The sequence below is a fragment of the Hemicordylus capensis genome, chromosome 2, assembly GCF_027244095.1.
Source record: "Hemicordylus capensis ecotype Gifberg chromosome 2, rHemCap1.1.pri, whole genome shotgun sequence".
NCBI lineage: Eukaryota > Metazoa > Chordata > Lepidosauria > Squamata > Cordylidae > Hemicordylus > Hemicordylus capensis.
Genome location: NC_069658.1, coordinates 79,813,902 through 79,826,433, shown reverse-complemented (window position 1 = coordinate 79,826,433; position 12,532 = coordinate 79,813,902). Strand labels below are relative to the sequence as shown.

The following is a 12,532-nucleotide window of genomic DNA, read 5'->3' as shown; positions in this document are numbered from 1 at the left end:
ATAAGAAATTGACAGAGAAGTGTGCAGAACCAATGCTGAAAGATACTGATACAGAGCATCTTCTATCATCTGAAAATCCAAGATGAAATTCATTCTGCTGATCGAAAGAGATCTAAAAGGCTAGATCAGTTGTAAAATGGAACATTAATATTCAACTACTCATTCTAAGATTGACAATGGAAAAACAGGTACTTCTGCCAATACAAACTCCAGAATATATTGAACAAGTTGGAACACAAATTTTGTTTATAGGAATTGCTTTTAAATTATGAGCCAAATTGCAACATGGCATCACAAGCAGTAGGTAATATTTAACCTTGTTTGGCATAGGATTGTGTTCTATATGTTAAATTTGTTATATATTCGTGCTTCAGGATCTCTCTGTAACTCTCAGCTGGAGTCATAAAAATCTCAAAGACACCAGAAAAGGTTATAGTTGAGAACTGGATAATGTAAACTAGCGCAAGTGTTGGGATGCCTCACTTAGAATCATGTGTTGGAGGGCTGTCTAGTCAACCCTTGATTGATGCAGGAAATCCAGAGGAAAAGCACCCCCAACAGAGGACTTCGCAGCCTCTACATTAATTATTAAAGAGCAGAGGTAAGAACTAGACACAGTACTTCAGGTGAGGTCTGACTTGTATGCAATGAAGTGAACTATTGTTATCTTAATACTATACTGTTAATGAAGCATAAAAATCTCACTAGCCTTTTCTGCAGCTGCACCAGACTGCTGACTCACATTCAATTTGTACTCAGTGATAATTCTGAGATCCTTTCCACATGTTTTCTGGCCAATATTTCCATTCTATACCTGTGAAGTGTTAGTTAGTTAGTTAGTTTCTCTCTCTCTCTCTCTCTCTCTCTCTCTCTCACACACACACACACACACACACACACACACACATACACACACACAGCTTGCTCAGGTACAGAACTTGCACTGTCTCTGTTGAATTTCATTTTATGTCATGTCAGTCCACGGTCATCCTAAATGCCATTCCTGTCTTCTGAGGTGTCAGCTCACTTTCAAGTTTTGTGTCATCTGTAATCTGATGAGGATTCCCTCAAGCCCTTCATTTGAATCACTGATAAAAACGCTGATGAGTACTGGGACCAGGACAGAGCTCTGCAGTGTTCTACACAAACCCTTCTTCTAGTTTGATGAGGAGCTCTGGATGAGCTCTCTTTGTGCAGTTTTCATTCTAAAAAAGCCTGTTGTGAATCCAGCTAGTAGTACTGTCATCTAGCCTACATTTGTCAAGTTTGCTAACTAAAATGGTTTGATGAACTTTGCTAAATGCTTTGCTGAAATCAAGCTGAACTGGATCCACAGCATTCCCACAATCCATAAAGCAAGTAACTCCATGAAAGAGGGGAGATAGTTGGCAGGATTTATTCTTAACAAATCTATGCTGGCTTCTTCTAATCCCCAAGATTGCCTCCAAGATGCTTACAGATTATGAAGCAGTCATTCTGTTCTATTTTTTTCTGTACTATTAACTGACCAGTCTGTAGTTTCTAGGGATATGCATGAAAGAGATTTCACGATCAGTTTCGAGCTCCAATGCTTCAAGTGTTTTGGCCATAGTTAACAATTGAAACGGAGCATTGGTTACTCACCATGAGGGCTCCTTCTTGCTGTGGGGTCCAAGGGCATCTGACTGAGGGGTTATCTTGACCCACATGACTCCAAGAGGCAGGACTATGTAATTAGCAAAGGCTTTAAGTTCGGGAGGAGCAGGCTCCTCCCCAGTTCTTTTAGTACCAGAAGCGACAGGTACAACAATGCGAAGCCACGTCTGGTAAACTAGGTGAAAAATGAGTTAAAACACATCCCAACAGAAAAAACACCAACTATGCCAACCTACAGTAAACATATGGCAAAATAAAACACAACTTGATACCTGGAAGGTAGGAGCTGGCACAAGGGAGGGTCGAGACACCCTTGGACCCCGCAGCAAGAAGGACCCTTCACAGTGAGTAACCAATGCTCCGTTCTCTGCTGCTATGGGTCCAAGGGCGTCTGACTGATGGGACAAACCAAAGCTCCAGTCTTAATAGGGAGGATACCAGCAACTACCGTGCAGGGAGCACCTGCTGGAGAAGGCGCCTCCCGAACGCTGCCTGGGCAGATACATAGATATCTAGTTTATAATGTCTGGTAAAGGTAGAGGGGGCCCGCCAGGTTGCCACTCGGCAGATATCCTGTATAGGGGCGTTGGTGGAGAAGGTTGCTGAGGTGGCCACTGACCTGGTAGAATGGGCCAGAACCTTGGTGGTTGCCCTAAGACCTTGGGATTTGTATGCCAGAGAAATGCACACCTTAAGCCACCTAGCTAAAGTGGCGGGTGTTACTGGCTGGCCCATAGAACATGGCAGAAAGGACACAAATAGGGACTCCGAGGTCCAGATCTGTTTGGTCAGCCTTATGTAGGTTTTTAAGCATCTGCGGACATCAAGTTTATGCCACGCTTTTTCAGCCGGGTTAATCAGGTGAGGGCAAAAGGAGGAAAGCACTACATCTTGGGAAATGTGAAAAGGAGATGCTACCTTTGGGCAAAAAAGGGGGTCTGGGATTAACCTCACAGAGTCTTCAGAAAAAATGCAGAAGTTTTTGTGAACCAAAAGAGCCCTGAGCTCAGAAATTCTGCACACAGAGGTGATGGCTACTAGGAATGCGAGCTTGAGTGAGAGTATGCATAAGGAGATAGAGGACAGCAGTTCGAAGGGGTGACCCTGGAGGGCCTTGAGAACAGTATGCAGATTCCAGGTGGGGAAACGATGAACCACCGGAGGAGATAGGAGTGTAGCGCCTGAAGAAAACGTCTCAGGTGTGGATGGCTACGGACGGGGGATCTAGGAACTCCTTTCCCACCACTGTAGGGAGTATCAAACCTCCTGGGGCAGACACCCGTTTTTTGGACTTGACAGCTATATCTGCATGAAATGGGAGGAGGAACCACTGCAGGGGCCTCAGGTGGAAACGTCCCCAGGGTACGGACTATAGGCTCGCTACCATCAGGCCTAGGAGTCTGGACAGAGCCATGATGGGAGTGCAGTTGTATTTCAGGACCTGGCATACCTCTGATTCCAGGGTATGTCTTTGGTTCTGAGGCATGAAGAGTTTGTCCAGCTGGGTGTATATCAGGATTCCTAAGTGGAGAATCTGGTGTGCTGGTAGCAGTTGGCTCTTTCCCTCGTTTATGATGAACCCATGAGCATTGAGAGTTTGGATGGTGGTCTGCAGGTTCAGCTGGGCAGACTGGAGTGACCTTGACTGAAGAAGAAGGTTACCCAGATATCCAAAGATCCTCACACCCTGAAGTCTGAGGTGCACTATCATGGGGGCCAGGACCTTTGTAAAAATGTGTGGGGCTGATGAGAGGCCAAAGGGAAGAGCTTTGTACTCGTAGTGTACTCCCTCATACAGAAAGCGGAGGAGATGGCAACTGTCCCAGTGAATGGGCACGTGCAAGTAGGCCTCCTTGAGGTCTATGGACATGAGCAGATCTAGGTGATGCAAGGCCTCTGCGATAGATCTCAGGGACTCCATGCGGAAGGTGCGCTTGCGGACAAAGTGGTTGACATGTGTTAGGTCCAGAACAGCGCAAATCGACCCGTCTTTCTTGGGTACTGTAAAGATGACTGAGTAGACGATCAGGCCTTGCTGATGGATGGGCACTGGTTCTATGGCACCTATGGCCTGAAGATGACGAATTACCTCTTGAAGGCCCTGATGCTTTTGTTTTTGTTTGGACGAGGGAGTAGGAAGGAACCTGTGGGAGGGTTGGCTGGACAGTTCTATGGAGTAGCCCTCCCTTACAGTGGAGAGTACCCACAGATCTGATGTGGTGGCCTCCCAAGTGTGCCAGTGAGAGGAGAGGCGACCACCTAGGGGCACCTCTCCCGCCCCGTCATGCCTGCTGTTTAGGCTGTTTGGATTGGAATGAGAAGGAGGCCCGGTTCCCAAACTGCTGTCCGGGTGTTCTGGCTCTACCCCAGTAGGGGCGATGAGCCCTAGACCCCCCGTCTCTGTCAGCGAAGGAGGAGCTCAAGGAGCAAAAAGGCTGAAAGTACCGTCTGCCCTGGGGACGGTCCTGTTTTTTAGCAGCAGAAGGCATAGCCCTCATCGTGTCCTTAGATTCGATAAGGACCTCGCTAAAAACCGCATCCCCAAACAATTTTTGGCATTCATATGGAACAGAAGCCAAATTCGTCTTAGACGTGGCATCTACTTGCCAGTATTTTAGCCATAAGTGTCGCCTGCCTACCACAGAGGCAGTAGCTGCCTTAGAGGCAAAATGCAGCCCGTCCAAGGTGGCATCCACCATGAATGTTTGTGCCTTGTGTAATTTTAAGAGAGTCTGGTGCAGTCTAATTGGGTCAGAGGGAGGATCTTATATCAAATCGTCCAGCCAGATAAGGGAAGCCTGTGCTACGATATTGGCTGCCGCTGAGGCCCTCATGGATAATGTTGAAGAATCATGAATGTGCTTTAGGGATCCCTCCATGAGCTTGTCCGCCGGGTTCTTGAGGGCGGACTCACCGTCTCTGGTCAGAACCGAATGAGAAATTAATTGGACGACGGGAGCATCCCTGAGAGGCGTATTGAGTATTTCTCTACCCTCTTGCTGGAAGGTGTAAAATCTGTTAGCCACGGCGGTAGCCGTTTTAAAGGGGGTGGAAAGCTACCATTCAGCCTTGGCCGCTTCCACAAACTGCTTAGGCAGTGGGAGGGACATGGCAGACTGTTTGGAGCCAGGGAAAACTAAACCACTTTTACCGGCTGGCTGGGTTTCCTGAGAAGCAGGGGGGGCAAGCCCCAGGGCTATTATAGTTTTGGATATCAGAGGGGCCAAGTCTGGGACCTGAAAAAGCCTGAGGGGTGCTTCGGGTGAGTCTGTTTCAAGAGGATCAGACCATTCACCCTCGGATCTAGGATGGTCTGGGTCCTCCTGGCCTATAGGATCTGCTGGATGGATGGGATCCCTAGGAGATCCAGGAGTTTGTCTTAGAGCCACACCCTGGGCAGTCTCACTAGCCAAGTTCACCGTATCCCTGAGGGAAGTGAGCCCGGGGAGAGGGGACCCTTGATCAGAGCCCTCAGAGGAGTGGGCAATGATTTCCTGCTGTCTGGACCTGGATCTGGACTTTTTAGATTTTTTAATATGTTTTTCTTTTTCCTTGCCTCTTTAGCGTCAGGAGTTTCAGAAGGTGATGATTCAGCACTGGAGGAGGCCTGGGAGGACTGCCTAGAGCGCTTACGCCTTTTTGATTGCAAGGCATCATATTTTTCAAAAGCGGTGGATAGTAGGTTCTCTATCCAGAATCCCCAGGAGGTAGGCACATCAGATGGTAGCTGCGTTACAGTTCTGGAAGAGGGAATGGGCAGGGTTGGACTAGAAAAGGGTCAGAAGATTGTTCACCACCTCCTGCTGGGCTGAAGCAGTGCTCCTGGTGACCACTTGTTGCTGTGCCCTGGGAGGCACAGTATCCATGCCCCCCCCCCCGGCCGCTGCCGGCCTAGCTGAGGCCTTCTTGGATGGTCGTGGGGCCGTGGACGCTATTTTCGGCAAGCCCACATTTAGAGGAGAACCTGGGATGATCTGGGAGCCGCGTTGTTGAGGCGGGCTGCCCTGGCGCGTCTGGGAGCAGCAGGAGGGAGGCGGGGAATGCAGAAGCAGGAGCTCTGCCCAGCCCGCTTCCCCGCTCAGCAGCTGAAGGCTTTTTCTGGCTGTTTGGCACCAGAATGCGCCAAACAGCTGATCGGCAGCATTCTCTGGCTCAGGAAGTGCTGCGGATTACGCACAGCCCACCCACAACTGGAGGCTCTTAAGAGAGGTCTCAGGCTGCAAATGGCCAGCCAAATAAGACCCCCTCAGAATACGTACGTGTAGTACTCTGAGAGGGTCTTGACATCCAGTAAGGCCCAGGAGAAAAAAAGGGAGGGGGAATAAAACAACAAAGCAGGAACCAAAAACGAAAGAGAAAGTAGCAGAAAGAGAAAGGAGCAGTGCTGAGCGCTGAGGAGCTGCCTGGAGTCTTCGCAGGACAAAAAGAACTGGGGAGGGGCCTCCTCCTCGCAAACTTAAAGCCTTTGCTAATTACATAGTCCTGCCTCTTGGAGTCATGTGGGTCAAGATAACCCATCACTCAGATGCCCTTGGACCCATAGCAGCAGAGAACACCCCATTGTCCCCCATGGATAGTACATAAATTATCATGTTGTTAATGGGCAGACAGTGATACATCTCATTTGGGGGTTGGTCAGGGTGGGGCAAACTGCCAGTGGAGTTGCAGTGGGTGGGCAGGACCATGAGGCACTCTCCATGGTCAGCATGGGATAGCCCAGCAGGGGATGGGCTGGCTTTCTTGAAGACCAGCTGCTCCACCAAGTCATCCTTCAAGCGTGAGCGATGGGGTATTACCATGTCCCCGGCTTTGCAGAATGCCCTCTCGCTCTGGACACTGCTTGGTGGGCATGAGAGGAACCATCTGGCAGCCATAAGCCACTTCTGGCCAGACGTGGCAATGTGTTGCCCAAAACTGGATTGGCTCCATCGCCCAGCCAGCCACTGTGCAGCACACACTAAGCACTGCTGCAGGACTAAGTGGGCTGCTCCCGTACCCCTGGCAAGGTGCCAAGGAAGCCTTCTGTGAACTACCGGGTGGGATGCTGAGGCGGAACTACCAACTTCTTGTGAACTAGTACTGCATACTAGCAATAGCTGCTCCTGCACCCTCCTTCTGGTTGCATCCTAGGTTCCTTTCTTGGGCTCACCTAACCTCTTCCGCCAGGTGGCCCCTCCTTCTGGACAGCTGGTCAGGGGTGAAAGCTTTGCCCTTCAGCCTTGGGTCACATAGGCAAGACAAAACATGCTCTGCCGATGCACCCAAGTGTGTCCTGCGCCGATTCACCACTCCAGTCGTCAACCAACCTGCCAAGGTGATTGCTTCCTCTTTGTTCAACATGGATTGGAGCTCAGCCATCTTCTTTGAGAAGAGTGGCGGGCAAAGCCTGACTCAGCATTACTGCCTTGGCAAACAGACTGTTCATGGCACCAAAGAATGGCTCGAGTGTCAAGACAAACTCGGAAATGAGCCCCAGTCCTGGGTGAATAGGTCGCACACTTCCAAGCCACACCTCCTTCCCAGGGCATGGATGGCTGGCTCTGGCTCCTGCAGGTGTTAGAACAAGTCCCACCGAGTCATAACATCCCGAGGGATCAGGTGTTCAGGTAGGCCAAGCTCAAGCTGCCTCTCCTTGAGCATCTATGCTCTGGTGGAAGCAAGCTGTGATCCTGTGGCACCTGTCCCTAAGAGCATCATGGAAGCAGCAGACTAGCGCTCAAAGAATTCAGCGGGGATGCCTCACCTAGCTACAGCCCCAGAAAGGCCAAGCACATTCCACATGATCAGGTTGGATGGACACAAAATGAAGCTACTTAGTTGCCTTCACTATGTTCAGGCCATTGTTAGTCACCATGAACCCTTGGTGAAGGTTTGGTGCCAGGACAGCCATCCCTCCACCTGGCAATCTGTGGCCACTGACAGCTTCTCTGCCATGTACTCAGTGTCCAGCACCTGCACATGCAGCACAGCCCATCTGTGCTTTGCTGCATGAGAGGGGCTGGCCATGCCACCACCAGATGTCCTCTTGCTCTTCTGCCCCACCGGAATGTTGAAATGTTTCGATCAAAATGGGGTTGTTCTGTTTCAAGCTCTAAACAAGCCCTCTACTTTATTATTATTATTTATTATTATTATTAATTCAATTTCTATACTGCCCTTCCAAAAATGGCTCAGCGCGTTTTACACAGAGAAATAATAAATAAATAAGATGGATCCCTGTCCCCAAAGGGCTCATAATCTAAAAGAAACATAAGACAGACACCAGCAACAGTCACTGGAAGTACTGTGCTGGGGGTGGATAGGGCCAGTTACTCTCCCCCTGCTAAATAAAGAGAATCGCCACATAAAAGGTGCCTCTTTGCCAAGTTAGAAAGGGAATGTTTCCCTTAGATTTAGTGTTAGCTTTAGTGTTTCGAGCTCAAAACACTCAAAATGTTTCGCCAGTGAAACTTTCTGCACATCCCTAGTAGTTTCCTTGCATCCTCCTTTTCTCCATTATTCTATTTCTTGTTCTAAAGGTTATTGGATTAAGTGTCCTTGAAGGGTATTGAGATTTTTTGCAAATGTTTGTAGTGCTCCATACAAGGGAACCCAGAAGTCTGTGTAGAGTAATCTCCAAGATGAGTCCTCTAGATTGCCTAGAATCCTAGTTGCTTAATTAAGATGAATGTTGAAAGCGACCTAGTCTCTTTATTCCAATTATTGCAGCTGCATTGGCTTTTCTGTTGTGTAGCACACTAAACTCACTCAACTTGCCAGAGAATAAAAGGAAAAGTGGCATTATTTTGCTATCCTATTGCTATGGACTTCAAGCAGGCCTAAACACATCTTGCTCCGCTAAAAACATGACATTTTTTTAAAAAAATACAGCCAACAGCTTTCAAAAGTGCACAGTTAACACCACCTAATTATTGCAACATAGGCCTAGTTTGAAGGCTTAACAGAAGTTTAATGAGATGCATTATAATCCCAGAAAAGGATAGCAATTCATTACATGACACAACAGCAAACTCCGGAGTTGCTTTGGAAGCAGAACTGCACAGCTATCAACATGTACAAATGGTCCCTTAAAAAGATAGGAAACTAAAGGCTCCAACTTATTTACCCAATGCATAGGATAAATAACTGCTTCTTTTAAGCATACTTATTGATGTTAGCCAGCCAACATTCCCTAAACAACAGCATGTGATACATCTCTCTGACGCAAAATGGTTGTTTTAGGCTATGCAACTGTAAGAGCACATGGCTCTTACAGGAACATTTTGCTGCCTTGGCACAACAAGCATGGTAGAGCTCTTGATGCTACAAAGAACCAACAAACTTCTTCTTTGCAGGACGGTGGAGGTAGGCGGATAAGTGAGGGATCCAGAAAGCCTTGCATTGAGTTATGGTACTAACTTATCAGCAGAAATCAATCCCAGAAAACCTACAATTCTTTGTTGCTTCTCAAACAAGCGCAGACTACTATACTTAGCTGACCCTATTGGTAATTCAAAACCCTCTTGCATAATCCTGCCAGGTCAGAACCTGGATTTCCAATGGGTGTGTGTGTGAAACAAGGGATTCACAAAAAGGCACAACTATGTGGCAACCTATGAAATGAAATGAGGCAAGGCTGGGGGAGAAGAGGGTGTGTCTTGTTGGTTTCTTCTTCTCCCCAGGTGTCTCAGTTCTTGAGATAAGCCCGTGGTGTAGACAAAAAACATGCTTTAAAAAAAAAAAAAAAAGTTGTGCCTTGCCTAATAATAAGTGGATGCAGCCTCAATGATAAATCGTATAGCACAATCTTAGGAATCCTGTGCCTGGTGAAGTATATATCAATCCCGAATGACTTCCAAGTTCTTCTCCTTTTTAAAATATAACACAGTTAATAATATGATTTATGACACTGAGAGAAAAAGAACCGGAAGCATGAGAGTGGTATCAAAGTATCTTTTATTCAATTATGTTTTAGATTTGATACAGAAATATATTAACTACATATGTTTTAACTGGAAGAAGGTCTGAGGGAACAAGTGTAAGGAAGTATAAAGGCCTGCAATGTAGAAGAGAGACCATGTTAACCCGTTAATACACACCAGCTATCTGAATTTGCAAGAAACAAGGCAGCTTGCGTATTAGCAATGAAGTCTATTAAAAGTTGTCTAACACAGGATTTGCATAAGATCCCAGGCTGTCATCTGTAAAAGGTTTCTTTCCCCCCTTCCTCTACTAACTCAGTCCAGTAGGGAATTCACAGCTTTGCATAGTCTTTGAGAATCGTCTCCAGTTTCTGGCTCAGCATGATGTTTCCTTTAACTTTTAGCTTACCAGAGAGGAATGCCTACAGCAAGCAGAGGGGAAAAAACAATTAGATAGTCTGCCTGAGCTCCCAGAGTTGTGTTTCTTAAAAAAATCACAGGACAATAAGACTCGACCAGACAAAAATCCGCTGTGAACAACAAGACAAATGTGATCAAATCTATCCAATTGCCATGACTTGCCTCATTCAAGTAGAAGAAAACAGAATAATACTGAATAACCAGCTAAAGATGTTCTAGATGTTTTAAATGGGGCGGGTGGGGGGAATCCAATCAGGAATGAAAAACTATGGTAAGGTCTCCTAATGTCTACTTCAAAATGTTAAAGTGCCAATAGGAATCATACCACTCGCTATTTATTTTTATCCTGCTCTTCCTCTAAGGAACTAAGGGTAGCATACATGCCACCCCCCCCAACCATCCCATTTATTTAATACAACCCTCTGAGATAGGTTGGGTAAGAAACAGTGACTGACCCAAGGTTACCTAGAGCTTTCCTACCAGCAGGCTTTACTGAGAGCTCAAATTTGCAAAGAAAGAAAGAAAGAAAGAAAGAAAGAAAGAAAGAAAGAAAGAAAGAAAGAAAGAAAGAAAGAAAGAAAGAAGATGCAAAGTATATATATTTTTAAACCCCGGACATAAATCGGGCTAGGCAGTGAAAAACCTGAATTGTGTGTGAAGTGCTCTCCAATATCTCACACTGACTTTGGTGCGAATCTGGCCATTGTACAAAAGCACACCCTCCATTCAGAGCTAAAAGCCCTGTCTGGAAATACTCCTGGAGAGTTTCATAGCCAACTGGGGATTTATACTCAGGTCTACCCACTCCTAGTACATTCTAACTACTATACCATCACTGGTTCTCTGTTAATACATGGGATCTGGCCCTCAGTTCCGAATTGGGGAGTTAGCAGCAGGATTTTGTTTCCTCTAGCCCAAGAAATGTTGACTGCCATGAACTCTCATAGACTGGGGAAGTTCCTTGCCCAATTAATGAGGCATATCTCACAGGGGGAAAGTATGTCTAAAGGGGAAACATAAAAGGCAAGGGAGGGGAGGAACATCTCTGTCTTCCATCCTGCTCTCACACATCTCCAACTGTTTTTGCTCTAACAACAGAAGTATGAATACAGATTTAAGAATAATTTAAATCTGTAACATGAATCCACAGCTTAGGAATTACGTTTTGGAGTCTTACAGTAGCACAAGTCAAAGCAGCCTCATCAGACCATTAATGTAATGCTCTAGTCCTGACCCACAATTTAAGTTCCAGAGTTTATGCTCTTTGTAAAAAACAAAAACAAACCCCCCCTGAGATTCAGAAATAAGAATGAGCCACAAAACACATATTAAATCAGAAGTGCACCTAGGTAATTTTGGAGGACCCAAAGGCCTTTGGAGGCCACCCACCCCCCACCGCCACAGGGATCTTGAGGGCACAAACAGCAACTGAACTCACAAAAATGTAACAATATAAAACTGGCTTTGAGGTCACCAAGAGTCGACACCGACTCAACAGCACAACTTCACCTTTATATGTATACAAACATGCACTGGCAGAAACATTTCAACACTCAACATATTCCCACCCCACATATTTATTTCCCCACTCCCCCTTCTGTCTTTAAAGCAGAGGTCATGCTCGGCCATCCAGCACAGTGGCAGGCTAGTGCCACCCAGGATGGTCTAAGAAGGATGTGGAGGCCCAGGACTTCAGCCTGGAAGTCCAGAGGTAAGAGTGCCTCTGTATGGAATTCCTGCGTATGTGGGCTTTTCTACTCAAATCTGTGGAGAAGAGAGCTCTTTTGTGCTCCTCTGCACAATCAAAATTGTCCTTTTCTATTGAAGACAACAAAAATATTTGTGGTGGAGGAAGCTTCTATCCATATTTATCCAAGTATGTGCAAAACTGGGACAATTTATGGTTCTTTGAATGAAACAAAGATTAACAAGATTAGAATTATGGTTACGTGGCCCAAGTAGACAGGCAATTATGTATGAAACATATTCTTTCTGTAGCCATCTTTAGATTTGTGCTTTAATCTCTAGCGACCTGTTAATGCAACATTAACATTCTACTTTACAGGTGATGACAGCATTCACTCATGTTGATTATACCTTTTGTGGATTGATTTTGCCAAGCACCAAATCCATGAAGATTTCATCAGAAAGGGTGAAAGTGGTGTCAGCTTTACCCCGGGCAGGTCCTCTGTACAATGCTCCAGACCCATTCTTTAAATCAATGGCTGAGGAAAACAAAACAAAAATTAAAACATAAAGGCAAAGAAACAGTAAACAGGAATGTATTATCAAAGCCTGTGCAATATCCACCTATTGGCTGATTGGAAAAAATCGTCAAAATTAAGAGCAAATTTAATGTTGCATGCTTCCTAGAAAAAATATTTTCATGAACTTAAGGTATTTTCACTGAAATGTGTGCTGTAAAGCAGATTAGGATAAAAAAAATACAAGAACATTGTGACTATCTAACAGCAATGGGCTTAATTTCTGAGTTTTCAGACATATCCTAGATCTCAACAGTAGAAAAATACAATGAAAACCAATTCCTTTTAGCATTAAGCCCAGCTTTCTAGCCA

At 45.9% G+C, this 12,532-nt stretch overlaps 1 protein-coding gene across 1 annotated transcript in view; it reads right to left on the bottom strand.

Moving 5' to 3' along the window:
- Positions 1 to 9,553: 9,553 nt before the first annotated feature.
- Positions 9,554 to 12,532, bottom strand: part of HSD17B4 (hydroxysteroid 17-beta dehydrogenase 4) — an 87,951-nt gene continuing 84,972 nt past the window's right edge. Inside the window, exons 23-24 of the mRNA XM_053298366.1 lie at positions 12,054 to 12,181; positions 9,554 to 9,958 (exon numbers count right to left, since the gene is read on the bottom strand). Coding sequence (XP_053154341.1) covers positions 9,869 to 9,958; positions 12,054 to 12,181 — 218 coding nt within the window. The 3' untranslated portion in view covers positions 9,554 to 9,868. The remainder of the gene's footprint in view (positions 9,959 to 12,053; positions 12,182 to 12,532) is intronic.